This window comes from Hemiscyllium ocellatum, chromosome 1, assembly GCF_020745735.1.
Source record: "Hemiscyllium ocellatum isolate sHemOce1 chromosome 1, sHemOce1.pat.X.cur, whole genome shotgun sequence".
In the NCBI taxonomy this organism is placed as follows: Eukaryota; Metazoa; Chordata; class Chondrichthyes; order Orectolobiformes; family Hemiscylliidae; genus Hemiscyllium; species Hemiscyllium ocellatum.
In genome coordinates, this window is record NC_083401.1 from 161,361,826 (window position 1) to 161,385,958 (window position 24,133).

At 42.3% G+C, this 24,133-nt stretch overlaps 1 protein-coding gene across 1 annotated transcript in view; it reads left to right on the plus strand.

Moving 5' to 3' along the window:
- arhgap10 (Rho GTPase activating protein 10) overlaps positions 1 to 24,133 on the plus strand; it is a 192,534-nt gene that overhangs the window by 36,924 nt on the left and 131,477 nt on the right. Inside the window, exons 2-3 of the mRNA XM_060832969.1 lie at positions 16,012 to 16,107; positions 22,542 to 22,603. Of these exons, the coding sequence (XP_060688952.1) occupies positions 16,012 to 16,107; positions 22,542 to 22,603 (158 nt within the window). The remainder of the gene's footprint in view (positions 1 to 16,011; positions 16,108 to 22,541; positions 22,604 to 24,133) is intronic.

A 24,133-nucleotide genomic window follows, 5' to 3' on the forward strand; every position in this document is an offset into this window, starting at 1 on the left:
TCATGGAAGTATACTGCATGGAAACTGTCCCTTCGTCCCAACTCGTTCATGTGGACCAGGTTTCCTTAACTGAACTAGTCCCATGTACCTGCATTTGGCCCCATCCTTCCTACCCATGTACCTGTCCAGGTATCTTTTAAATATTGTAACTGTACCAGCCTCTACCACTTCCTCTGGCAGCTTGTCCCATAGACGCACCACCCTCTGTGTGAAAACGTTGTCCCTCTGGCCTCAGCTTGAAATCAAGGGGTTAAAATAAAAGTGGTTTTAAAGGGAAATGGGCCATTCAGCCCTACTGGTCAATGCTAGTATTCTTTCTCCAAGGAGTCTCCTGTCATGGTTCCTCATTTTACTCTCCCATAATAATCTTGTATTACTTGCTCTGTCACACACATAAATAGCTTTCCCTGACACCCAGCTAGTTGGTTCAACTCAACTCCACTTATCTAACTTTCCCCTTAATGCATCTATGCCATTTATTTCATTCACTATATGGCAGCAAGACCCACATCCTAATCAATCTGTAGGTAACAAGCTTTTTTCCTGATCTTCTAATCATGTTTATTCATGATTATCTCATATTTATGATCCTTAGTCTCTGCACTCCTCCACAAGAGTTCTTTGCATCTACTCTGCTGAAGCCCTTCGTAACTTTATAATTTCTAACCCAGCTTTCATTTATTTGAGAGCAAAAAAACAACTCCAACCTGTTAAACTCTTTGCTGGTTATTATCATCTCTCAGTTTTAGTGTCACCCTTGTAAGTAATTATTTTGTGCCAGAATTATTCTGGTGCAAATTATTCTGCATCTTCTGCACCTCACTATTCTTTTTTGTAAATTAGCTAGAACTGTGCATGGCATTCTAAATGTAATCAGGATTTTCACAGATTCCCTACAGTGTGGAAACAGGCCCTTCGGCCCAACAAGTCCACACCGACCCTCCGAAGAGTAACCCACCAGACCCAGTCCCCTACCCTATAACAGTTCTCTACATTTACCCTTGACTAATGCAACTAATCTTCACATCCCTGAGCACTGTGAGCAATTTAGCACAGCCAATTCACCTGACGCGCACATCCTTGGATTATGGGAGGAAACCGGAGTTCCCGGAGGAAACCCATGCAGACACGGCAAACTCCACACATGCTGTCACCCGAGGCTGGAATTGAACCCGGATCCCTGGTGCTGTGGGGCAGCAGTGCTAACCGCTGTGCCACCCAGTTCTACACAAATTGAACATAGGTTCCCTGAACTTGGCCTGGACAGTCACAACTTCCCATCTATAGACTCCATCTACCAGGCCCGCTGTCAAGGAAAGGCCGCCAGCATTCTCAAAGATCCATCCCACCCTGGCAATGTTTTTCTACAACCTCTACCAATGGGGAGAAGGTACAGAAGCCTGAACACACGCACCAGCCGGTTTCAGAACAGTTTCTACCCTACTGTTGTTAGAATACTGAATGGATTCACAAACTCTTAACATTTGCCTGTACCTGTGTTTTTGTGTTGCTGCTGTTTACCTGTTATTTACTTATCTATGCTACTTAACTCTGTGATTTGCCTGTATTGCTCACAGGACAAAGCTTTTCACTGTGCCTCGGTACACGTGACAATAAGTTCAAGCCCTCTAAAACTCAATCCGCTCAGTTTGTGTCTTCTGACGGCCTTGATAGCCGGAGATGAAACCCATTTCTGAAATCAGCTGGTATTGGGCTTGGCAGGGGTGACAGGGAAGCTGCTGTCAGATAAAATCATGCTGGCACAGGGCGAAAGTGAGTGCTGCAGAATCTGGAGATCAGAGTCAAGCTTAGAGTGGCACTGGAAATGTACAGCAGGTCAGGCAGCATCCGAGAAGCAGGAAAATCGATGTTTCAGGCAAACACCCTTCATCAGGAATGAGTGGAGGGTAGAACAGGTTGATTTTTGATGTGTGGACTGTTCTCAATTCTTGGGACTGCATTTTGGGCGCGTGTGAATAGAAGGAATGGGAGAGATTTAATCAAATCATTGTTCTCCTTTGACCAGAGTTGACTTGAGAGAAGTTTAAAGTCCTAAGCATTAGATAAAGTCATTCAAGAAAACCTGTTTCCAATAACCAGAAGATACAGTTTTAAGGAACTAGACAAAAGAACAAGAAATAGTGGGAAAATAAACTTTTTTAAATGCAACAAGTGGCTATGATTGAAAAGATATGCACCACACTATCACGCAGTGTATCAAATTCAGGGATCGAGGGAAAGAGCAAACTGTCAATTTGAAAGGAATGATACATGCTCAGTTGTCTGAAAGGCCTCTTTGAGCTATATTCTTTGTGCTTTAAGCTCCTTGGAAGTTTGCAAGCCGGTAGTTCAATGGAAATGAAGTCCAGAGAGTAAGATTTGATTCTCAACAAGGACATGTATTGAAATGGAAGGGAAACTGGCTATAAGACTAGGACAGCTATGATCTAAGGTGAAGTTTGGCTTGTTGGACAATGGAAAGTGCGTAGTGGGGCAAAGGACGTTTGACAGATGGTCTCACATTTGGTGATCAACAAGGTTATGAACTCCTTGCATTTCTTTGAGGTGATACGGAAGTGGCAGGGAACACAGATTAAAACAGGCAGTCAATAGTAGGGAAAAATGTTGATGGATAAGCTTCCTGGCCTGGATCCTGAACAAAATTGAAAACTTGTCTCTCATTAAAGGCGGTACATTTATTCACAAGACAGCAGTCGGCATGTTACCAATTCCTGAACATTGGGGAAATCTCCAACTGGATCAGTCGCCGACAGAAAGTTTTTGTTTTTTTAGTTTTAATGAATTTATTTGCAAACAATTTCAAGTAATTGGAAAATAGAATAGAAGGAAGTCAGTAAGGTTTATTGCAGCTGTATTGATTGTTTGGTAGAGCTATTTAACAGATTCCATTTCCTGCTCTTTCCTCGTCGCCCTGCAAGTATTTCCCCTTCAATTATTTGTCTAATTCTCTTTTGAATGTTACATCGGCTGTACTGTGTTTTCAGACAGTGCATTCCAGATTTCAGCTCCCATTCCCAAAAAATGTTTCCTTGAGTCACTTCTGGTTCTTTTGCCAATCGCCTTAAATCAATGTTTTCTGGTTGCCTACGCTCAATGATTCAGTGTCCTCTGGCCCACTTTTCTTTATTCGTGTATATACAGTCTCTTGTATATATGCTAATAAAACAATTCATGATCTTTAAACAAGTTCATTCAATTTCCTCTTAACCTTCTTGATCCAATGAAAAAAAACTCCAGTTTCTCCAGTCCGTCCAGATAACTGAAGTCTGCTAATAATCTGCTGAATCAGTCCAGCACCATAGAATTAAACACAATATTTATTCACAATATCAAACATAATGGAGCCTATACCATGTTTTATATATAGGTTTAATATACCTTGCTACAAATGTGTTGCTGGTCAAAGCACAGCAGGCCAGGCAGCATCTCAGGAATAGAGAATTCGACGTTTCGAGCATAAGCCCTTCTTATGCTCGAAACGTCGAATTCTCTATTCCTGAGATGCTGCCTGGCCTGCTGTGCTTTGACCAGCAACACATTTGCAGCTGTGACCTCCAGCATCTGCAGACCTCATTTTTTACTTTAATATACCTTACTTGCTTCTGCACCTTGCCCTGGATAATAAAGCCTAAGATCTCACATGTATTTCAGTCGCACTCAGGATTTGTGCAGGCAACTTTGAAGATTTCTGTATATTCACCTTCATGTCTTTTTCTTCCAGCGTCCCTTTTTTTTATAAATAAGTTTTATTGAAATGGAAAAGGTTTTTGGGTTTTTTTAAACAAAATTACAAAACTAATATAAAGTAGTGTAATCACTTTACAATATAATAACAGCATCAATATAAATTAAGAAAACTTGAAATAAATTAAGAAACTACTAATCTACTCTTCAGACTATCAACACACAGAGTAGGATATAAGAAAGTAGATTCTATATATTAAAAAAAACTGCAGTATAGTACATAACTAACAACACAAAGAAAAGGAAAAGGTAAATAAATAAATACGCATTCAAAGTTATATCAAGTCATAACAAGTCCTGTATTTGTACGGGATTCTTCCTCCCAGAGGCCCCCAAACCAACAAACATCATCCTCATGACTAAATAAAGGCCCTAGACAATATGGCCAATGCATCTGCATCGGTGTAGTTCAAGAAGGACCGCCATGTTGTCTAGAATAATTCCGTTTTTTGGTGCACCATATTCGTAAGGAGGTCCAGGGGAATGTGTTCCATAACTATCCTAAGCCAATTCAAAAGTCCTGGGAGACTTTGCGATAGCCAGCTTGCTAAAATATTTTTCCTCGCACAAAAGGAGAGGGTAGTGAACAGTTTCTCTCCATATGCATCGAGAGAAGGAATACTGGGAAAGCCCAAAAGGAGAGACACCGGGTCCAACCCAATCTCCGTTCCCAAAATCTTTGCCAAGGCATTCGCTACACTGTCCCAATATCTGTGGATCTTATGGCATGTCCACAAACAATGAGTGAGAGTGCCATTTAGGGCACATTGGGGATGTTCCTGCCTTAAATTTTGCAAGTCATTCTGGTGCTGTATGGGCCCTGTGAAATATCTTCAATTGAACAGCTTGAGTCCTATTACTGGTAGAGATCTTCCTGGCATTTTCCCAGATAACGTCCCATATCTCGAAGGAGATTTCCATCTCTAATTCTTGAGTCCAGGTTTTAGACAGGTGTTCCATGTCCTTCGATACCTGATTACCTAGCGAGTGATAGAGAGGACTGACCCAGGAGGCACCCATTGGCTGAAGCACTCTCCTCCCCATATCCGATTTGTACTGATTAGTCATCAATGTGGTCTTTTTTTTGTACAAAGTCTCGTACTTGAAAATATCGAAAGAGATCCTTGCTAGGCAACCCGAACTTCTGAAGCAACTGTTCGAAGGATATCATGACCTCCCCATCAAACAGACCTCCCAAACAGGAGATTCCTCTGGGTTCCCAAATTTTAAATCCAAAGTCTGTCAAACCTGGCAGAAATCCCAACGTTCCCACTATCGGAGTAAAGGGGGAGGTTTTTTGTAAAATACCCTCACCCTGTCATAGCATCCTCCAAGCTTTGATTGTGTTTAGTGCAATCAGGTTTTCACAATGATCCGTGATAATTCTCATCTTACCCATAAATGATAGATTGATGAGGGGACATTTTGCTTGGGCTGCCAAATTGATTATGGATCACAAGAAACCCAATCAGCCACATATGATAGCAGGGAGTTCAGTTGGTACTTCCTAAAGCACGGAAAATCTAGACCTCCCCTTACTTGTGGGAGCTGCAACTTATCTAATTTAATAAGGGACCGTCTGTGACTCCAAACAAAAGAACCGAGCCAATCATAAACCTTACACAGCACCTGTCTTGGCAACATCAATCTCATGGGGGATCATGGGCGAGGGAGAATACTCATCTTGACCAAGGCTGTTCTTCCTAGCCAGGATATCGGGAGATCTTCCCAACATTGGAGGCCCTGCATTATTTTCCCTTATAAGTGTGTATAATTAACTTTGTATAGCTGACCAAATATCAGGGGAATAAAAATACCTAAATAGAGAAAACCTCCCAATGCCCACCGAAAGGGGAAGCGGGATCCCATCCGAAAAATTGGATACACTGGCACAAGCTTCCAGTGGCATGGCGTCTGATTTCATAAAATTAATTTTGTATCTTGAAAACTTACCAAATAATTTAACCACCTGAATTAAGCGGGGTCAGTGGATCATTTAAGAAAAGGAGGACGTCATCTGCATAAAGAGTTATTTTATGATCCTGCTTCCGGGCTGTTATATTGGGTCAGTTCGGATAGCTTCCACCAGCGGTTTGATCACTAGCGTAATAGTAATGGCGAGAGAGGGTATCCATGACGACAACCACTGTTGACACTAAAGCTATCTGTTCTTACGCTGTTAGTAATCACTGCTGCTTTTATACAACACTGTCACCCATTTGGTTAAAAACCTCTCCAATACCAAACCGCTCCATAGTATAAAAAGGTATGGCCATTCCACCCAGTCAAATGCTTTCTCTGCATCTAGGGAGATGTCTAATCCTGGTATCACTCCCTGCTGGTAAACCTGTACCATGTTTAACACTCTTCTAATGTTATTAGTAGGTCTGCAACCCTTAACAAACCCCGTCTGACCCTCTTTTATAATAAATTGTAAAACCCTCTCCAGTCTTAATACCAACATTTTTGAGAGAATTTTGAAGTCCACATTCAATAAGGATATAGGTCTGTATGAAGTACAGTCATCTGGGGCTTTTCCTTTCTTAAGAATGAGAGAGATATTTGTTTCTCTCAGACAAGGTGGGAGGCTACTCTGAATGTGTGAATAGTTATACATACCTATAAGTGGTCCAGCCAAATAGTCTATAAATTCTTTATAGAACTCAGCCTGGAGTCCGTCTGGTCCGGATGCTTTTCCACTCTGGAGCTGCCTCACCGCCTTCTGGACTTCCTGGGTTGTCAGGGGGGTGTTCAAGGAAGACACCTGCTCCGAGGTTACACCTGGGAGGTCTATATTCATAAAAAAAGGACTCCATCTTCCTCACTCTATCCTCCAACTGATACAGCGCAGAAATAGAACTTTCCAAAGGCTGCATTAATCTTTTTAGGATCACAAGTCAGGGTACCAGCACCCCCTCTAAGAGACGAAATGGATTGGGGAGTCTTTTTCTTTCTGCCAAGGTTTGCTAGATACCTGCCCAGTTTATTGCTGTATTCAAATAATCTCTGCTTCGTAAGCAGTATCCCCCTCTTTGCTGTGTGTGTAAGTGCGGTATTCAAAGTAGCCCCAAGGGCTGTAATCCACTGTAATTTATTTATGGATGGCCCATCAACATACGCTGTCTCAGCTACCTTCAGGCAAGCCTCAGGCAGCCACGATTGTTCTCCCTCTTGTTGTTTCTGGGTCGCAGAATATGAGATAATCCAAGCTCCTTAGGAGTTTCCCACATCACCGATGGCTGTACCGAAGTTAATGTCCCAGAAAGCTTTAAATTCCTACGAGAAATATTCTATGAACTTAGTTTCCTTCAATAGGAAAAGGTCCATAAGCCAATGCCAGGAGCCCATCTTGTCACCACTCGTCTTGACCTCCATGTACACTGCTGTGTGGTCGGAAATAGCTATATTACCTATTTTACAGGACAGTATCGAATTCAGGAAGGTCGAAGGGACAAAAAGCATATCGATTCTGGTATGGCACTTGTGTGGATTAGAATAAAAGGTAAAATCTGTACCCTCAGGGTGAAGACACCTCCACACATCTACCGGCCCAGCTCCCTATTCAGAGCAGCCAGCTGCCTTGATCGCAGAGATATACCTGCGGAGCTCCTAGGTGTCCTGTCAAGCTCGGGATCAATATACAATTAAAATCTCCCCCTATAATTATGTGATGTACCCCAAGGGCCATCAACTTGGAGAGAGCGTCTGTTACAAGTTTAAAAGGATGTGCCCGGGGGGGGGGCAGTATACATTAAAAATCCCGTATTCCTCTCCATATGTTAGAGCGTTAAGTAATATATACCGTCCGGACTCATCTTTTATCTGGCTTAGCGTTTGGAACGGAAGATTCTTCCAGATAAGAATGGCCATTCCCCTACTTTTCGAATTGAAAGATGCAAAGAACACCTGACCAAAATCTCCCTGCTGTAACTTCAAGTGCTCCTTATCAATTAGGTGTGTCTCCTGTAAAAGGGCTACATCAACCCTCTCTTTAAGACTTGATATTATCTTTTTTCCTTTTAATTGGCGATTGGCTCCCTTTAATATTCCAGGTGCAACTTTTAAACGAATGGCTAGCCATGATCGTTCACGAAAGACCGAGACCCCCCCACAGGAGGAAGAACCCCACTCTAAAAGCATTGAGTCGTAGAGACCGTAAGCAATTTACATAAATTTAAAACTACAACCTTTGAAACAACTAAATCAAAACTAAAACTACTAAAAACTACTCCTAAGAAATATTAGTATAAAACATAACGCAAAGGAGACTTTTTCCCTTGTCCACAGACGACACTCCTACCACCCAATAATCCCACCATGACTCCTCCCAGTTAGAGCCATGCCCTCAGCCCAGATATCGCCAAGTATGATAAACAAATACCAATGTCTTATAACATGGAAATTAAAAGTGGACAACCAACCCATCCCCTCCATATTATTACCCGAGGCATTCTTAACAAAGCAGCAACATGAGATAAAATATATAGAGTTACAATCCTGACAAATATTAAAGGAAAAGTCGAAAACATCTCCCAACAACCAGGTACACCAAGAAAGTTATAAATAAGAGTTAAAAGAAAAAAAACTCAAGGAAAGATGAAAAAGAGAAAGGGGGAAGGATGAGGGGGAAAAAAAGGGTAAAATAAAATAATTATCCATATTGTTCAAATCCTTCAGTCTATTTGAGAGCATCCAAAAATTCTTTTGCTTTTTCCGGCGATCTGAAGTTATACACAGACCCTCTGTGACTGAAGCGCAGTGTTGCCAGGTATATTGTGGAATACTGAATATTTAAATCCCTCAGACGCTTCTTTACCTCGTCCAACACTTTCCCCTTGAGTACCACAACCGGGGAAAAGCCCTGGAAAAGCATTATTTTGGATCCCTTTGTATACCAGGGCTTGGGGGTTCCTTCCTCAAAGCCCTGGGTGCTCCAGCCACATCTGCTTATCCCTGTAGTGCTGGAGTCACGCTCGGACTGGGCAGGGGTCCTGGTCTGACCTGGGCCAGAACACAGCAACCCGGTGGGCCTGCCCAATCCACATCCAACCTGAATCAGACCCCAGCTTCAACAGCTGTGGGAGCCATTGCTCCAAAACGTCAACAAACCGGCCTACCTCCTCCCGTTCGGCAAGGCCCAGCAGCCGAATACTTTTCTGACGACCTCGATTTTCGAGGTTGTCGATATGCTCTTCTCGGGCCCGGACTCGATGTTCCAGAGCCCGGACCTGTCCCACAGAGGATTTAGCAGCGGTCTCGGAGGCCGCGGCTCGTTGCTCCGCTCCTCCAACACGCTGCCCGAGTTTCTCGACCTATCGGTCATGCTTCTGCAGCACGATCGAGATCGACTCCCACCTTGACCGGGTCTCCTTCATCGGAGTGTTGGTCTTCTCTCGGAGCTTCACAAACTCCGAGATCAGGCTCACCTCTGCAGGTAAGTCCCCCGGGGGGGCCGTGGATGTATCTGTTGCTGCGGGAGGCGGGGACAGTCCCAGTCTTTTGCAAACTCCGTGATCCTTTACCTTTAGTCATTTTAGAATGTACCAAACTGCTAAAGTTTGCTGCAAAATGGCTATAGCTGCTGGGGAAAAAAGTATTTTTAATGGTTTAAAAAGTGAGGGGAGGGTAGTTACTCCACCTTGTCTGGGTCCTGGGCAGAGCTTAGCAGACTCAGACCTGTTGGGTCACCGCCATCTTGAATCCCCCCCCTCCCCATGTCCCTTTTTAACTTAGTGCTTTGTGTACAAACCTTTGTCACTTTACAACTTTGGATTGATGTTCACCTGCCACACATCTGTTCAGTTCACCAATCTGTGTCCTCCCAAAGTCTGTTAGTAACCTTCTCAATTTTTACCAGCCTTCTGAGTTTTATATCATCTGCAACCTTGTAGTTAAATCCTAGGTCCTCAAGTATTGGTCATTTAACATATATCAAGCAGGGCAGTTGTCCTCTAGTCTGAAAAACAATCATTTATTACTGATGGCTACTTTCTGACCCTGAGCCAATTTTAGTATTCATACTGTCCCAGCTCTTTGGCTTCTCTGTGCTCAATGTCCCAACAAGCCTATTGTGCAGTATTTGGCAAATGCCTTTTGAAAGTCTCTATGCACAACATCAGAGGCATAACCATCACCAACCCTCTCAATTACTTCATCAAAGAACTCAAATCAAAATAAGAGTCATGATTTACTCTCAACAAATTTGCGTTCACGTTTATTTGTCATACTTTTGCACGTGGCACTTCATTTTGTTTAAGATTTGTGTCTCTAAAAGTTGCCTTGCTACAGGTAGCAGGGTTTTACATGCCAGGATTAATCACATCTGTGTTTGATCTTTTAAAAATGCAGTCCTTTAACACTCATATATAGGAATTGGATGATTGTGAAATTTGCTTCCTACCTTGCTGAGTCATGTAGGATACATCTCACCCTGACTGGGTAACCGTTCTACTTTGAGGACTGCCAATCTTTTATGTACAAAGTGAATACCTGTTTATGACTAATATGTTTTTATTAAAATGGATGGTTCAGTATAATAAAAGATATTAAATGAACTGCTTTGTTATTATCTGATTTCTGTCAATACGTACTGGTGCGAGGTAGAGTTGAGATTGTGTCGAGAATATGGTGCTGGAAAAGCACAGCAGGTCAGGCAGCATCTGAGGAGCAGGAGAATCAGGAAAAGGCCCTTCATCAGGACTCTACTGCTCCTCAGATGCTGCCTGACCTGCTGTGCTTTTCCAGCACCACTCTCTCTCGACTCTGATCTCCAGCATCTGCAGTTCCCACTCTCACAGAGTTGAGATTGTAAACTTTTTGCTATCACTTCTGTGTCTTACAATCTTATTCTCCACAGCCACCTGATGAAGGAGCAGCTAGTGCTTCCAATTAAACCTGTCGGACTGTAACCAGGTGTTGTGTGATTTTTAACTTTGTAGAGTTGAGATTGTGGACTATTTTGCAGCAGCAATTTATATTCTTTCTCTAAAAACTCATAATCGGGTGCAATTTCAAAGACTTGAGCTCTGAAGGAACAATCATGAGGTAGCCACTTGAAGAAGAATATTGGTCGGCTGAGGGCATACAACGTTTTCTTTAATTTGATTGTCTTCTTGATTTGGGGTTTTCCTGATGTGAAATGAATAACATTCCTGTGTAGTGGTCTGAGTGTTTTACTTGCTCAGCAAGCTGATTGTTCTCTTCCATCGTGATATTGAAGCAAACCAGTTGCACTAGATTAGATTCCCTACAGTGTGGAAACAGTCCATACTGACCCTCCGAACAGTAATCCGCCTAGACCCATTTCCCTCTGTCTAATGCACTTTAGAAGGGCCAATTCACCTGCCCTGCACATCTTTGGACTGTGGGAGGAAACTGGAGCACCCAGAGGAAACCCACACAGACACGGAGAGAATGCGCAGACTCCACACAGACAGTTGCCTGAGGCTGGAATTGAACCCAGGTCCCCACTGCTGTGAGGCAGCAGTGCTAACCACTGAGCCACCGTGCCGCCCCAGCGTCTACAGTTGTTAGTTTACATTCATTTTGGGAGGAACTCATTGTCCATTTAACTTTATGGTTACAGATGATTATGGCATGAAATGCCAAAGAGAATGTAGCAGCTCTGTTCCAACCTGCAGTCCCATGACACATTTCTGCTCAAATAAACACATCACCTTCAGTACTTGTCGGGACTGGCCACATTCAGGAGCTTTAAAGACTGGGTTATGATAGTAATCAGAGTTAAGATAAATGGTTCTCTAAGCAATTTTAATAATCCTGCTCTCCAACTGTGAAAGTCTGTAACCTTCGTTTTAATCAATATTTGATTAATTTTAATATAAAATAAAAACACAATGCTGGAGAAACTCAGTATGTCTGGCAGCTTCTGTGGAGAGAGAAACGGAATGAATGTTTCAAGTCCAATGACTTTTCTACTGAATATGCTTTTCCTCGATTAAGTTTTGCCTGCCAGTTATTTCCAGGTTATCTGGGGCAGACCTGTTCTCTGATTGTGGAAGTTGGCCTTGCCCTAATTCATTATTTTTACTTTGGATTCCTCCTTGTTCTTTTCCACAGCTAACATAAACCTGGTTCTCTAGCTAGTGCAGCGACTTGACAAATTGTGCCCCTCTGTGTAAGTTCCTAAAGTTCTCCATTTCTTTCCTATCTTATGGTTGGAGAATGCAGAATATCCCAAGCATTGTAATCATGTTGTCACAAAGCTGGCACCTATTCATCCATGTAATTTCAAAGGATAATTCAACCTGCTCATTCTGGTAAAAATAAGAGATAAACCCCAGAGGCAAATTCAATAAGTCACAACTATTTGAAACTTTTAGTTTGCCAAGATACATGCTGTAAATTGAGTCTTCACTTAAAGTTGCAGTTGAGTTCCTGGAAAATACAACTTTAAGTAAAAACAACTTAAGTAATTAGATGTTCCCACTAAAACCAATGTTAAATTTGTAGCTCAGTAGCATAGGTCTTTTCCATCAGAAAAAAAATTGAAGTATTATGAACGGATGAAGTATTTTATGCTGCTAAGCTCCTATATTAGTGAATGAAATAATGTTTCCAATAAAACAAATTTAAAAAAAAGAAATATGCTAACTTTTACTTGCCTTCTGCTTGCTGTCCCTTCTGCTAATGGAACCTCTCTCTTGCTACTGCATCTCATTCCATAATCCTGCCAATCACTGCAAACCTTCCTCTTGCAACCCTCTGATTGGGGGTCTCTGCCCCAATCTCTCAGTTTCTGCTGCTGGTATTTTTCCTGTGGGTGATGATGCCCATGCTAGGGGAAGGTAGATCGGATCTAAGTCGATGTGTTTACTGATGAAGTTCTGGTTAGAATGCCGTGCCTCAAAGAATTCTTGTGCGTGTCTTTGTTTCACTTGTCCTAGGATGTGTGTGTTCTCCCAGTCAAAGAGGGACACCAAGATAGAAGATGATGAAATAGTGGTCTCCTTTGACGTTACAGCCCTTTTCACATCAATTAAAGTCACCCTGGCCAAAGAAACATTGGCATCATTACTAGGAACACCAGGAAGTTTACAGGTCTTTGTCTGTATGTATAGAAACTAGTGATAGTGCGTTGTGTCTTTTAGTGACTAGTTGGTGTTTACGTATCATGGTGGCAAATTTCCTGCTAGTTTGTCCGATGTGGTGTTTTATACAGTTCTTGCATGATATCTTGTACATGATGTTTGTTTTGCTGGTAGTATGTTGACCATATATAAGCACTGATTCATCAGCCGAGAGAGACGAGTGGTAGGTGATAATCAGCAGGAGATTTCCTTGCCCATGTTTAAGCTGATGTCATGAGATTTCACAGGATCCAAAGTCAACGTTACAGATTCTCAGGAAAACTCCTTCCTGACTATATACTGCTGTTACTTCTACTTGGTCTACCCTTTCCCTGCTCCTTTCATCCCAGTTTACCCTCACTACTTACACTCCCTCTTTCCATTCCCCACTCCTCTCCTTTATTACACTCCTGTTCTTCTGACCCCTCCTGTTTTCTGATCCCCTCATCCCTTTCTCATCCTCTTTATGGCCATTCCTCCCTGTACCTCTCACTTTCCTATCAGGTACCAGCCTTCTCTCCTCTTGTGATCTTTGGTTAATAATCCACATGCTATTTGATGTTCGTTTCTCCTCATTCAATGCTGTGGGGATAATTACAATTAATTTTCATATTAGGAAATTATTTTGTGAGATCTTAAACCTGTTTTCTTTCCCCAAAAATAAATTCTGTCTCCCAGAAATAGCTGCAGACAGTATTCTGTTTAAAGAGAAAATGGGCCAGTTTCCAATGTTTTGATTCTGCATTGAAAAGGTTGGACATCTTACATGGAATTGCAACTTCCTCTGTATAGATCGACTGACGGCTAAAGTCACTTTCATTTCTCCAATGTTTGTTTTGGAAAAAAGTCTCAGTGTGCATTTCCTGCGGCTGTTGAAAGTTGTGGGATCCATCCAAATGCTGTACTGAAGCTGAAAGTGGTTTCTGAATCTTACTGTCGGAGAGGTGTGAATACTTGAGTAAAATAAAAGCAAAATACTGCAGGAAATCAGAAGTAAAAACCCGAAAATGTTGAAGAAATGCAACAGGTCTGAATGCATCTGCGTATAGACTTTTTTCTCTCTCCATAGATGCAGCCAGATTGACTGAGTTCCTCCAGCCTTTTCTGGTTTTATTTGCGAATATTTGAGGTTCCTTTTCATCTGTAGGAAGTGACAATGCATTAAATGTTTAAAAATAAAATCTTATTTCTTATATTTTTGCTCATACCTCACTAAGAAAGCATTGCTGAATGGGAATCTTTCTAGGTATGCATTTTTCTCAGGTGTTTTCCTTTATATGTAACCTTTTTAGTTACATTTACCAATTTATGTCAAGATCAGTAGCTCACTGGTTAGGACTGGTCTCCTTCCTATCGGAAAGATGTTGTGAAACTTGAAAGGGTTCAGAAAAGATTTAGAAGGAAGTTGCTAGGGAGCTAAAGGCAGAGGCTGAACAGGCTGGCGTCGGAGGCTGGGGGGTGAACTTATAGAGGTTTACAAAATTATGAGGGGTGTGGATAGGGTAAATAGACAAAGTCTTTTCCCTGGGGTCAGATAGTCTAGAGGGCATAGGTTTAGGGTGAGAGGGGAAAGATATAAAAGAGACCTAAGGGGCACCTTTTTCACACAGAGAGTGTTACGTGTATGTAATGAGCTCCCAGAGGATGTGGTGGAGGCTGGTACAATTGCAACATTTAAAAGGCATTTAGATGGATATATGAATAGAAAGGGTTTGGAGGGATATGGGCCGGATGCTGGCAGGTGGGACTAGATTGGGTTGGGATAACTGGTCAGCACGGACGGGTTGGACCGAAGGGCCTGTTTCCATGCTGTACATCTCTATGACTCTATGACTTTGACTGCTGCCTCAGACCACCAGATTCCACCCTCATGCAACTGTCCATGTGGAGTTTGCATATTCTCCATGTGACTGCTTGGGTTTCCTCCCAGAGTCCAAGGATATGCAGGTTAGGTGGATTGGCTATGCCAAATTGCCCATAGTTTGCAAGGATGTTCAGGCTACATGGGCTAGCCATGGGAAATGCAGGGTTAGTGGGATAACTTTGGGTGGGCTGCTCTTCTGAGAGTCAGTGTGGATTTGATTGGCTTAATGGCCTGCTTCTGCATTGTAGGGATTCTGTGATTCTTGATTAGAGTGGTGCTGGAAACGCACAGCAACTCAGGAGTCCTGATGAAGGGCTCCTGGCTGAAATGTTGATTTTCCTGCTCCTCGGATGCTGCCTGACCTGCTGTGCTTTTCCAGCACCACACTAATCTTGACTCTAATCTCCAGCATCTGCAGTCCTCACTTTTGCCATTCGGTGATTCTAACCATGGCAAATTGGAGTCATGATCGTTTTTTTGAACACTATGGAAAAGATGTTGAGGTAATTGTGAGCTGATGAAAGGTGTGGAACACTTTATTTGACAGCATTGCTGCTGGGAATGGAATAGGTATTGATCAGGACTGGATATAGACAAACTGTCTGTCCGATTGCTTTTAGATCTCACCTGAAATAAGCTGGAGAAAGGATATCATTGCTGATTACATTGAATCTCTCAAAGCAGTGTTGCGAACATTGGATATACTTCCAATTTTTTTTTGTATTTATTGTAATAAAATATTTGTGTTCAAGTTTTCATCAATTTGGTCTGAAGACAGACACCTTTTATTGGAAATGACAGGAATTGAGGTCATCTAATTGTTGTTGGATGAAAGAGCTCTCATTCTTAATTCATTCCCTATATTGTCTGTGTAAGTCACTGTTTCAAAATGGAATATGTCTTGCATCTAAGCAGCCTTGATCCTTTCAGTGTAAGTGTGGATATCAGGATAGCTCATTTAGAAAGTTGTCACAAACTGTACATTTTGTTACTCGCATCTGAGCCCAACTCCATTTCCTAGTTAATATTTACATCTCCCTGATTAATGCATGTTTACAAGAAAAACAAAATCCGAATAAATGTTTATTCTTACACAAAATTATTGCTTCCTTTCACCCTACTAAAGCTGGGTGGAAGCTGTAAACATCGAGTGTTCCTGCAGCTGAATGCTAAGAGATCCTGTGGGGACTTTATATGATTCGTTTTCTATAAATTCTAAACAAAACATAAACCTGAAGAATTTATTTTCCTGTCCGAAATTCACATTTCTTCCCCCCTTTTTATTCTTGGCAGCTCTTTCAGCAGCACAACAGAAATTCGCTCGATCACTTGGGGAATTTTCCTTTGAGTTTATTGGAGATGCTGAGACAGATGATGAACGGTGTATTGGTAAGTGAGTCTTGTTATTTTTAGTGGAGGTTTTAATTTCATTTTGTGGATTTTCACACACCAGACGTTGCAGTGCAGCTGAGTATGATGCATTAAAAAATATAATGAATGACGGATGTAATACACTATTTGGAGAAACCATTTGAAAAGCTATTAAACATAGTGAACTTGGGGGGGGGGGGTATGAATTTAATAAAACTATTTTGAGAATACTTCTGTAGGCTTCAAGATTAGCTCAGAAGTTGCTCCAATATTCTGTCTTAGCTCCTATTAAATCACCATTAAAAGTGTCTAGGAACATTCACTTTTTTAATTACTTCTGTATATATATTTACTCCATACTCTCTCTGGTCTATCTGCATAACTCTTCAGCTAAGGAAGAGTGTCCACACATCAGTAATACAGGTTGAGAGCAAAGTAACTTCAGCATCGTGGAACATGTTCATGCACTTGTTGTGATTGCAATAACTCAGTATATTCTCTGATAAGAGGTTCAACTTTAATGGTGTCAGGTTGAACTCCTGCATTTGAAAGCTATTGATAAGATTACCCAGGGGTAAGACGGAGTTTGCAAATAATCTTACCTACAATGTGTGAGCTTTGACACATGTTTGGTGAAGTTCCACTCTATCATTTACAGAAAATTGTTGATAAGCCTTAACTGCATGGAATTGTTTTACTTCTGGCTTCCATTTGAATCAGGATTGCCAGCTCGTAATGTATTCCTTGCAGTTTGAACACATGACGTTTGACCATGTAATGTTTACACTGCAATTTGTGATCATTTTTGCATTTCTAGAAGTTGTATCCTCGTAATTAAATCTCTTTGCTTGAACAAAAATAATCAAAAGATAATCTTGTTGTGTAAAAATAGTCCTTGATTCAAAGTGACATTCACACAATTTGATGATGTGATTTCATTGTGCAGTATGTATTTAAATTGTGTATTTTGCTTAATTTTAACATAACTGCCTTGTCTCTTTTAAAAAAAATGATTAAGAGATTAGATTACTAGATTGGATTAGATTACTTAGTGTGGAAACAGGCCCTTCGGCCCAACAAGTCCACACCGACCCTTGAAGAGCAACCCACCCAGACCCAATCCCCTACATTTACCCCTTCACCTAACACTATAGGCAATTTAGCATGGTCAATTCATCTAACCTGCACATTTTTGGATTGTGGGAGGAAACCGGAGCACCCGGAGGAAACCCACACAGACACTGGGAGAACGTGCAAACTCCACTTACACAGTTGCTTGAGGCGGGAATTGAACCCGGGTCTCTGACGCTGTGAGGCAGCAGTGCTAACCACTGTAGATTTTTAATCTGGCTGTTTTAGGAACTTATCAGCCCAAGTGTTACTGACAAGAGGGGGAGAGGAGTTGAATAATAATTTTTCATCTGAGCAGAGGATTTCTAAAGGAGTTTAATAATTTCTTTTCTCTTGAAGAGGATTGTGGTGTGTTTCCCCAGTTGAATTGTACTTCAGTGCAATCTGCAACTTCACGGCCTGGCATATCCCCCACTCAACCATTACCAACAACCCAGGGCATCAACCCTAGGTTAATGGCGAGTGCAGGAGGGCATGCTGGGAGCAACACCAGGCGACAAGCCCACTCCTCCCCCCCCGCTTGTGGTGGGAGAGTCCAGAACTAAAGGGGATAGGTTTAGGGTGAGAGGGGAAAGGTTTAAATAGCACCCATGGGGCAACTTTTCCATGCAGAGGATGGTACATGTATGTAATGAGCTGCCAGAGGAAGTGATGGAGGCTGGTACAACTACAACATTTAAAAGGCACCTGGATGGGTATATGAATAGGAAGGGTTTGGAAGGATATGGGCCGGGTGCTGGCAGATGGGACTAGATCGGGTTGGGATATCTGGTCGGCATGAATGAGTTGGACCGAAGGGTCTGTTTCCATGCTGTACATCTCGATGACTCTAACATTCTGGCAGTTGTACTGAAGACCTGTGTTCCAGAACTTGCAGTTTCCTTAGCCAAGCTGTTTTCTTTCAGTTACAACACTGGCATCCATCTGATAATGTGGAAAATGCTTGACTATGTCCTGTACAGGACAAATCCAACCCAGCCAAATACCACTCCATCAGTCTCCTATTGATCATCTGTAATGTGATGGTGGATGCCATCAAGAGTGCTATAAGTAACATCTGCTCAGTTTGGGTTCCACCAGGGCCTCCTCACATCCTGAGAGTTCAAACATAGACAAAAGAGCTGAATACCAGAGATGAGTTGAGAGTGACAGCCTTTGATATCAAGGCCGCATTTGACCAAGTGTGCCATAAGGAACCTGAGGAAAACTGGAATCAACGGGTATTGGGGCAAACACTCCACCATTTGGAGTTATAGCTTGCACATAGGAAGATGGTTGTAGTTGTTGAAGATCAATCGTCTCAGCTCCAAGACATCTCTGCAGGAGTTCATTGGGGTCATGTCCAACCATCTTCAGCTCCTTCATCAATGACGTTCCCTCCATCGCAAGGTCAGAAGTGGGAAGGTTCGCTGAGGATTGCCCACTGTTCAGCAGAATTCACCTCTCCTCAGATACTGAAGCAGTCCATGTTCAGATGGCGCAAGGTCTAGACAGTATTCGGGCTTTAGTTAACAAGTGACAAGTAATGTTCATGCCCCACAAATGCCAGGCAATGACCATTTCCAATAAAAGGCAATATAACCACCGCCCCTTAACATTCAGAGGCGTTGCCATCATGAATCCCCCACTATCAAAATCCCAGGCGTTACCATAAACAAGAAACTCATCTGAACTTACAATATAAACACAGTGGCTACAAGGCCAGGTCAAAGGGTCCTGGAATACTGTGGTGAGTAAATCACCTCCTAGCTCCCTAAAGCCTGTCCACCATCTACAATGCACAAGTCAGGACTGCGATGAAAGCCTCCCCACTTGTCTGGATGGGTACAGTTCCAACAACAGTCAAGAAGCTTGACACCATCCAGGACTAAGCAGCCCGCTCGATTGCCACTGCATCCACTCCCTCTACTATCGATGCTCAGTAGCAGCAGTGTGTACTACCTAAAAGATACACTGCAGAAATTCACCAAAGATTCTAAGACAACACCTTCCAAACCCATGACCAGTTCCACTTGGAAGGACAAGGGCAACAGATATGTGGGAACACCACCAACTGCAAGTTCCCCTCCATAAGTGTTCTTACTTGGAAATATATCATCATTCCTTCAGTGTCACTGGGTCAAACTCCTGGAAGTCCCTCCCTAAGGGCATTGTAGGTCAACCTGCAACAGGAGGACTGCAGCGGTTCAAGAAGACAGCTCAACCCCACCTTCTCAAGGAGCAACGTCCCTTGAGTGAATTAAAAAAAAGACTCTGTTTGTAACCTCCAGTGTAAGAATAATGCAACGCTTCACTGTGGTGTGCTGGAAATCGAACCAGCTATTCCCCGAGTCATCATAAAAATGTAAGTTTTAAAAATAGATACACAAACATCCTCCAACTACATGATTTTCAGCTACAGTTAGAAAGCGAATACTAGGTTTCTGTACTTCATAAGAATCATTATTTATTACAGGGTAATTAGATTCTAGCTATAGATAAACAATTAAACTAAATTAAGCAAACTCTACAAATTAAATCTCTTAACCCCTTTCTAGACTCCTCTTTACACGCACACATACAGACAGACAAGCAAGTAAGGGAAAAGCAGATGGATAAAGGGAAAATAGTTCCATTGTTTTTGTTCACAGGATTGGTTAGTTGTTGCTGCTCTGAAAGTTTGTCTTAGGCCTTCCTTTATCCAGCTACTTTTGCTTGTTTGCAAGAGGCACAGGGTGCCTGGTTCATAATGAAAGTCTCTGACTTATCCAATTCACAGTCACAACTTGCACCATTTGCTGTGGTACTGATCAGCGGGTTTGCTCCTGGTTTAAAGTGGCTTAATGCAGAGAATTGACAGAGTCATTTGTCTGCTGCAGATCTGCTGGTTTCACTTCTGAACTGACTGGTCTATTTGCAACCCAGGCTCTTCAGCAACCAATAACATAGCTGTTGGCAGGCAGTGGACATTCGAAATTGATAATTGGCCACTAGCCCATCTTCACTTGAAAATAGTTCCTCAGTGCCTGCATGTTGCTGATCTCATACCTACACAAGTAAGGTTCACAGTAGGTTTCAAAGTCCTTGCTTTTAAAGCTAGCAGCCATCTTAGTAATTCTCTGGTTCTAATACATTTCTTTATCATTTTAGTGCACAGTTTGTAAAAAAAAGTCTAAAAATAAAAAGATTCCAACTTTAGCATTAAAGCAGAAGTACGGCGTGTACTCATGTAATCACATCTGCTGTAGTCTATTTGTTTTTGTTGTACTAGTCAGGCCTGCAATCTGTGACTGGGAACATTTATGGAGAAAACATTTCCAAGAGTAACTGGGGGGGATGATATTCAGTTCTGCCTATTGATGGAGGAGGGTGCTTATTGTCAGATTTACAATGGATCACTCAGGACAGTTCAGGAAATCATGGGACAGGAGTTCAGAGGAAGCAAGCAGAGAGTAAAAAGCGATCACCAGAATGTGAAGGAGATGGGCCCCTGTGATGAACAGATTCCCTGTTTGAAGTGCTCATTTTTAGCTGTATTGCAGAGAACACATTGAATGGCAGAGGGTCAGTGTAGGGGACCTAGTAAGTTATGTCCCAAGAACATTCTAATATCACTGTTCTGATAGAATGAATACAGGCCAATTCTTAGAGTTATTGAACATCTAAGTGTTGCAGTCAGGACTTGGGAAGAGTCCTGATAAAGTGGTAGTGGCTTCCAAGAAGCTGGGGTGACCCTGAAAAGCCAGTCCATCTGACCGTGTGGGTTGAAAAGCTGCAAGCTGTTTCTGCTTGGTGCGTCTGAGCAAGATGGGAGCTCAGGGAAAAAAACAAAAGGAAAGATGTTGCTTAGTGAAGCAAGTTGTCAGTGCAACACTGGAGTGGTACCATGAATGGGGACTGATCACAGCTCAGGACAAACTCTAGGACAGGATGGTGACCGATCAGAACACAGGCTATTGTTAAGGCACTCCCCAGTAGAGTGGCTCTTGAGGGAGTTTCAAGGCCAGATTGACAAAATGAAGAATTCTAATGCCTTACAAAGTTTATTAAGATTCATTGACCCTTGCTAAGAAACTTGTGAGAGTTGTCCTTTTTGCTATTGCTATTTTATTGGTGTGCTGTGAGATGTTGGATCACAGACTATTACCCATGTTTACCTCAAGTTAATTCTGGGAATTAGAAATGAGTTTTGAATGTATTATAGACTGTATTACTGATCCAACTTGCATAGTAGAGAAAGTCTGTTTTTCAAAATCGTACAATCGCCCAGCTATATTCTCCTTTGCAAATCTGCTGGATCCTAGACCACTTCATCAGGCCCCAGCTCTGAAAACCCACAAAATCGAACCGCACATTGCATTATTCTGAGCTGGAGTATTCAAGTGACTGAAACCAAAGCAGACATGGCTGGCAGCACCTGTGGAGAGGAAACAGACGTAACATTTCAGGTGCAGTGACGTTTCTTCAGAATGATTTAGAACATCAGCTTAAAGCATCAAAGGAGTATTAAGAGGCCGGGGCGAGGGCAGGTGGTAGCTCACCTCACAGTGGACCTCCAACTCAGTCCCTAACTTTAATGTAATGTTGTTGAAACTGGAATTACCCCATGGCTGCTTGCACCAGGCTTGTTCTCCTTGTTAAAGGATTTAAGAAGTACTCCTTCCAATTACAAATCCTCATTTCTCTTGTTATTTTCTATCACTATCTCCCTGAGTTGGGACTGAATAACTTGTATGTCTGCTAATTTCTTTGGATGCGATAGCAGTTTCTCAGGCCCCATCTCCTGAATTAAACCCTGCTTCTTCATTACCCGTGGTCACCATGAAGGATACAGGAGTAACTACCGGGCAGATGTGTAGACAAATGGACACTCTGTCGAAGCTCCATTATCTGCCTGTGATAATCTAGTGACCGGGTGAGCTCACATTGGATTTAGCCCGTTAAATGGACTCATCCCCAAGTAGGTCAGTACTTGTTTTAATGAGTCATTTGCAGTTTTGTGGTACCAGCCTTATGCAGTTTTGGCAGAGTTGACCAGCTAACAATTCTGGGGGAGGGGGCCTACAGGCATTATAATTCATAGTAGCTCCTCCTCATGTTCAGTTGGGGTAACGCAGCGTCTCCTATTCTTATGTATGTGTTGAATGCAACATCCACAGAACTTTAGTATATGAAATTACAGAAAGATGGCCTAAGCTCTGATAAAAGTAAAGTATGGCAGATCCTGGAAGGTTTAAGTGAAAAGAGAAAATGCAGGAGAAATTCGGGTCTGGCACTATCTGTGCAGAAAAACCGAGTTCATGTTTCAAGTCCAATATGACTCCTCTTTCTCTCTGTTCCAGATGAGTCACTTCAGGAATTTGCAACATTTCTACATAACCTTGTGGAGCAAAGAGAAATGATGGTAAGTTGAAGAGTGTTATGTTTTGGGGCACGGGAAGGAATACGTGTTGGCACACCTCAGCTTGGAACTGTCTTTACCTATTTGCTTAATTCATAAACACGGCAAAATCCCGATGAGGTCGATTGGTCAAAAGTGAGATTCGTATTTCCAGGAATTTGATTGGACTGCGCTGCGATATGTACAGTATGTTCTTTGTATGTATACTCTTCTTCCTAAATCCCCAGGAGCAAAAGGTCATTCTAAGTTCTGGCATCTGTTCCAGTCTGCCTTTTACAGTTCCCACATCTTATTTCCCTCTCAGCTGTTGTTTTCCAGGTGTGTGGTGACCAGAATTCTGACTCTGGCGATTCCAAAAAATGAGATTTGTTTGACGGTTTGAGTCCTTTTCCTTGTCCAAACCTGTTGATGTTTGGGTGATTTAAAATCTCTGTCGTTGGTCATTTCTTTGCAGCTTTGTCAATATTCTTGCTGACCGTTTTGAGTTGACTTGCCTCTAAATGGTTCCAGTTTAGTTGATACGTTGGCACCCTTTGACTGCCATTCGAATGTAGGACGGCTGCTGCTTCACAAAGTTTACTTTACTTGTGTGCTGATTGCTTCTTGGCAGTCACGTCATGTGTGGCAGTTTGTTCGTAACTTCACATTTTTACAAAGGTTTTATTTCTGGTCAGAAGGGGAAAAAGGGTCGGAATTTTAACTTGGCTTTTGTCACAAGTTTGATCAGTTTATGCTGTTATGCAGACATTGTTGCACACATTTCTGGCAAGAACAGAAAAAGGAAAGTGCTTTCTGTTGAGATGTGTTTTGACTAAAATGCAAGGATCTCTGACTGCTGCATGGCAGCGGGGTGGCTCAGTGGTTAACACTGCTGCCTCACAGCTCAGGAGCCTAGTTTTGATTCCAGCCTCGGGACTGTCTATGTGGCAGTCTCCCCTCGGGTCTGCATGCGTTTCTGCTGGGTGCTCTGATTTCTTCACACAGTCCAGAGATGTGCAGGTTCGGTGGATGAGCTGTGCTAAGTTGACCTGTAGCGGCAGTGATGTGTGGGCTAAGTGAGTTAGCCATGGGTAATGTGGGGGGGCAGTGTTGTGCTGCTGGGTCTGGGTGGGATGCTGTTTGGAGGGTCAGGGTAGGATGGGTGTGGCGTGTTCATTTTTATTGCGACTTGTGCTTTTGGCCCAGTTTAGGAGCTTACTCAGAACTGAGGGAAAAAAAGCTATTTAATTTTCTTGGTATGGTGCTGACAGAGAGTTTTCTCAGCTGCGTTGGATAGGTTCCCAGGCTCATTGAAGATTTTGTCCTGTGCTAAAATTTTCTTGTTCATTCTGCATCTTACTGAATTAATGTCTGTAATCTGTTCACTGATCTTAAGCGTTTCAGCAGCAATTCTGATCACCTCCAGGATGTTTTTTAATTCCTCAATGATTCCCATAATTGTGTTGCTCTTAAAATGGGAGGTGGGGGGGGGGTACATTTAAAATGAAGGTAGTCACTTGTCTCCCTCCTATCCTGTGTGGTAAGAACAATGAC